A 4,427-nucleotide genomic window follows, 5' to 3' on the forward strand; every position below is an offset into this window, starting at 1 on the left:
TATAATTAGAATATAATAGATGAAACTTGTGAAGATTTGGAACGTGCCGGAATCCTCTGGCCAAGATTCAAGCTCTTACCAATGAATGACAAGCACTAAATTTTTTATACATGATGCATACGCCAATTGAGGTGGGCGCTTTAAACGTTATTAACGAACTCAAATAAGAGTTGTAACCCATTACTATGTAGAAGCTCAACGGGGTCAAAGTTATAAGTCCTATTAACCAAGACAAAATAAAAGTAATAAACTCAATAAATATGGTAAATTAATGAAAAAAAAAACCACATAAATATTAATAAGCTAACTCAAACGAGAGTATCGACCAAAAAAAAAAAAAAAAAAAAACTCAAACGAGAGTTAATGACCCAAAGTTAGATGGTCTTATAATCTCACAAAAGTTGGTTAATTTCATATATGAGTTAATAAATTAAAACTGTTAGTAAATTATGCAAATGAAAACGGATATATTATTACAAGTTGCTATTTTCAAACTGTCAAAGAAAAGCTCATAATTTCATAGAAATGTTGATAAAATTTGTAACAAGCATAGAAAAAGAGAAGTTCTTATCGTAGGTACGAAGAGATAGAAATCTGCTGCTACGGCAGCTATTCTTTCTATTGTCTTGAACAATGAAAGAAAATAAACCACGACAAACTCAAGAGTTTAGATGACAGAAATATGCTTCTCTAACACTCACAATTAAAGAAATAAGAACGAGTTTTCTACTTTATTCTTCGATTTATTGCAATCCAAAGAGTTCTGGTTGCTTCAATAGAGAATGGGCTTCGCATGCTTTGTAATTTGGAGCTTAAATTTTGTTCCATGCGAAAGAGAGCTTGCATTTTTTGTATGATACATGGTTTCGACCTCATGAATTAGACATTGATCAATGGATTTTGAGCGTGCTCCCTGATCTTTTCCTTTTCTTTATCAAAGAGGCACATCACTAAGACAACCGCTGATCACTGGACATTCCAACATTGTCTTGCTGCTGTTGAGCATCTCGCTGGATAGATCCGAGTTTCGATCTTGAGATGGTTGGTTGTGCTTCACACTTGGGAAAAGGAATGCAGGTTGCTCGGGCATAGGGAGGCTAACAGAATCGACACTACTAAGCATAAGAAGAATTGTTTCTATAGCAGGTCGGGCCTCATCGTCATTCTGAACGCAGAGCAAGCCAATGTGAATACATGTTATCACTTCATTTACTGAGTAAGATTCACTCAGTGTTGGATCCACAATTTGCGTCAATGCTCCAATTCTCCAGTGTTCCCAAACCTAGGAATTATGTATCTACTGTCACTAATTTACCAAAACTTGAATGAAATTGGAGGATCGCATTGTACTCACATAGTCTAGAAGGCCCGCATAGTGATCTGATACATAAGAATACTGATTCTTCTTGCCAGTTATGATCTCTAACATTAGCACACCGAAGCTGAACACGTCGGATTTTACTGAGAATTGTCCATACATGACGTATTCAGGAGACATGTATCCACTGCAAATCAGTCCGAAGAGGAAGACAGTCATAATAATCATGAACAAGCATAGTTCGCTTAACAATCAAGATGTTAAAACTCAATATACTCGATTCATTAGAAAATCCAATCAAAGCCTGAATATGTTAGCATAATTATTGCAAATTATCTGGTAATAGGAACCGAAATAATATGAAGTTGAACTTACAAAGTTCCGATGACTTTGTTTGTTCTTCCTTGAGTCTGCTCGTACCAAAAATCCGAGCCGTACCAAAGTCCGAGATTTTCGGGTTCATATTGTCATCGAGTAGAATGTTGCTAGCTTTGAGGTCACGATGGATGATTCGGAGATGAGAATCTTCATGAAGGTAAAGAAGACCGCGTGCCACCCCAACCATGATCTTGTGGCGTGCTGACCAATCCAACCGTACGCTTTGTTGAAGGTCTACATTGGCCGAAATTTGTAAATTTCAAAGTCAAAAGAATTGCTACTTCATGTCTGAATCTAATTGACGAGTGGTCATTGTCACGTGTAATTTCCTATTGAAACCATCATCAACTTGCAATGAAGAATGTCCCTAGACATAACTACTGAACTTTTGCTTAAACTTTGGACATATTTCTAGATAATGACTAGGACTAGGAAGAAAGAACTACAATGAGTGGAACGAAATAATTTTTAAAGAAGATAAAAGAGTGAGGCACAAACCGAAGAGCAGCCGGTCGAGGCTTCCGTTGGGCACATACTCATAGACTAGTATCGTTTCTTCTCTTTCCATCGAAAATCCTAATAGCCTCACTAGGTTTCTGTGCTGAAGCTTGGCTGCCAATTCAACTTCGTTTTTGAATTCCTGCATGCCTTGTTTCGAATTTTGAGACAACCTTTTTGCTGCAATTCTTCTCCCACAAGGGAGTGTACCCTACAAAACACAAAATATGAACAAAAATGCCAGGTTGAGTCTCTAGGTAGTACTTTTTATTTTATCATATCTCTATGTTGAAGCTTCTCACCCTGTAAACCGGACCAAACCCGCCTTCCCCTAATTTGTTGCCATTTGAGAAGTAATCTGTGGCGGCTTCAATTGTGCCCACATCAAATTGCAACGAATGTAGTTCTGAAATTTTGCTTCCAACTGTGTAGCAAATAGCCATCAACTTTGTGATACGAATAAACTATAAAGTGTAAGACTTTTGGTGCAATTTTCCCCATTTCTTACCATTTAGATCTTCTTCGACATTGTTTCTCTTGCTCCTTTCTCTTTTGAGGGTAAACCAGAGCACGACACAAAGTAGACCGACCGCCAAAGTTGCAGCAGTGATCCCGATAGTTAATCTTGATGAAAAATGCCTTTTCTTTTCGACTGTAATTTAATTAGTTGAATGCTTCATTAGTATAATGACATTACGTTCAGCATCTGGCAAATATATGGCACCGGCACTTAAATATTTTACGTGCCACCAAACGTGGTCAAATCAGTAAATTGAAACGAGTTAGAACTAGTGAAACGAAAATTTTGAGCTCATTACCTGTGTAGAACGGGCTTATCTCGAACCTGGCGAAGCAACTCGAACGCAAGATTCTGCCTCCGATTTTCCCAGTTTGTTTTGTCAGGAGAATCGAAATCACATTCTGCAGGCAATCCTCGCAGTGAGCCGCTGAGAGATCAGGCCTGCACTGGGCAAACGTATACAGAGTAGCGTCGCTGTATCCTTTGACGGGGGCCTCTTTGGAAGCATACTTCTTATCGGATCTTTTAGCAGCCCGAGTAATCAACTGCTTCAATGTTTTTCCCAACAGCTTCATGAAATCGGTGGGCTGGTTCACATTCCGCCGATTATAACTTTCCAGAATAGGCACTTCATCCGTCGCTGGGAAGAAGTTACGGTTAGAATACTGCAACATGCACTCGTCGTACCAGAGGATGGCCGCTTTGACCGTAGGACATTTCTCTTTGATACTGACACTAGCAGCTTTCACACATTCCAGGCACACTTCCTTGGTGACATCTCCCCTGCATAGGAATCTGCCATATACAGCTTCGGCGTCATTTGGCTCCCCCATGCCCGTGTTCGTGTTGAAGAATCCATTGCTCGAGTTGGTGTGAGAGGGAAGGGATTGAAGGAGAAGCCTGAGATTCGCCTCGTAGGTGCTATTCAGTGTGAAAGTGCTCGAATTCAGGCAGGAATACTCGCTGATAGTAATGGTTGACTCGGTTTCTAGGGCGAGAAAGCTAACCATGAAAATAAAAGTTGCAAAAAGCTTTGTCATTTTTTTTTTTTGGGGGGGGGCGACTTGGCTGGAAGGGGCAAGTTCTCCGATATCTAAATTCTATGGTTATTCTGCACTTCAGGTTTCCAGACGAGTTAGATAATTTCGACGTCCTCTGTTATGTATAGCCGCGTAGGATGATTCCTGTAAACACTAACACAGAAACTGGATGGTGGGACTTACTTTATTGTCAAGCAAAGTGCATTGACTAAAATCACCGAAACAAAAAGTGGGGACAAGTGTATTAAAAACTATAAAACTTGTCGTGAAAGTGTAATTGGGCTCTAAAATTATCATAAAAATATAATTGAATTTTAAAATTTTTAGATAATACAATCAAATCCTAAGAAAAAATTATTTTGAAATACACTGCAAAAATGATAAGAAATATGTGAGTGACACAGCTAGCACAAAATATTCTTCACTTATCGGGAAATAATAACTCATATCTACTCATGAAATGAATCTGTTCACCAAAATCACAAACTGTATATAGGTGAGTGCCTCATATCTACTCATGAAATGAATCTGTTCACCAAAATTATTCTGCCCACTGTTCGCCACAGCGACTCGCCACCGTCCAAAAGACAACATTTAAAACACAAATAGGAAAGCCGAGGTCAAATAGGGTCTAAGCATAGTCCATTGGAAAAGTGTTTTGTCTTGAATTTAA

General features: G+C 38.8%; 2 protein-coding genes across 2 annotated transcripts; both read right to left on the minus strand.

Moving 5' to 3' along the window:
* Window positions 1-724: 724 nt before the first annotated feature.
* On the minus strand, window positions 725-1,722 carry LOC120292720 (putative cysteine-rich receptor-like protein kinase 33). Its single transcript, XM_039311073.1, has 3 exons — window positions 1,694-1,722; window positions 1,355-1,505; window positions 725-1,282 (listed from the first exon to the last, which is right to left on the minus strand). The coding sequence occupies exons 2-3, from the start codon at window positions 1,496-1,498 to the stop codon at window positions 935-937; spliced, it is 492 nt and encodes a 163-aa protein (XP_039167007.1). The 5' UTR covers window positions 1,499-1,505; window positions 1,694-1,722; the 3' UTR covers window positions 725-934.
* Window positions 1,723-2,138: 416 nt separating this feature from the next.
* On the minus strand, window positions 2,139-3,729 carry LOC104428973 (cysteine-rich receptor-like protein kinase 25). Its single transcript, XM_039310749.1, has 4 exons — window positions 3,013-3,729; window positions 2,703-2,846; window positions 2,497-2,618; window positions 2,139-2,405 (listed from the first exon to the last, which is right to left on the minus strand). The coding sequence occupies exons 1-4, from the start codon at window positions 3,722-3,724 to the stop codon at window positions 2,139-2,141; spliced, it is 1,245 nt and encodes a 414-aa protein (XP_039166683.1). The 5' UTR covers window positions 3,725-3,729.
* Between the last annotated feature and the right edge of the window lie 698 nt (window positions 3,730-4,427).

This window comes from Eucalyptus grandis, chromosome 4 (genome assembly GCF_016545825.1).
Source record: "Eucalyptus grandis isolate ANBG69807.140 chromosome 4, ASM1654582v1, whole genome shotgun sequence".
NCBI lineage: Eukaryota > Viridiplantae > Streptophyta > Magnoliopsida > Myrtales > Myrtaceae > Eucalyptus > Eucalyptus grandis.

Excerpts from the sequence above, each read along its gene's own strand:
- LOC120292720 (XM_039311073.1), bottom strand. The coding sequence starts at position 1,498 with ATGTCTCCTGAATACGTCATGTATGGACAATTCTCAGTAAAATCCGAC. Across the intron at positions 1,283-1,354 it reads ATGCGGGCCTTCTAGACTAT|GTTTGGGAACACTGGAGAAT; the intron begins GTGAGTACAATG and ends CATAATTCCTAG.
- LOC104428973 (XM_039310749.1), bottom strand. The coding sequence starts at position 3,724 with ATGGTTAGCTTTCTCGCCCTAGAAACCGAGTCAACCATTACTATCAGC. Across the intron at positions 2,847-3,012 it reads GATAAGCCCGTTCTACACAG|TCGAAAAGAAAAGGCATTTT; the intron begins GTAATGAGCTCA and ends ATTAAATTACAG. Across the intron at positions 2,619-2,702 it reads TGTCGAAGAAGATCTAAATG|TTGGAAGCAAAATTTCAGAA; the intron begins GTAAGAAATGGG and ends TTTGCTACACAG.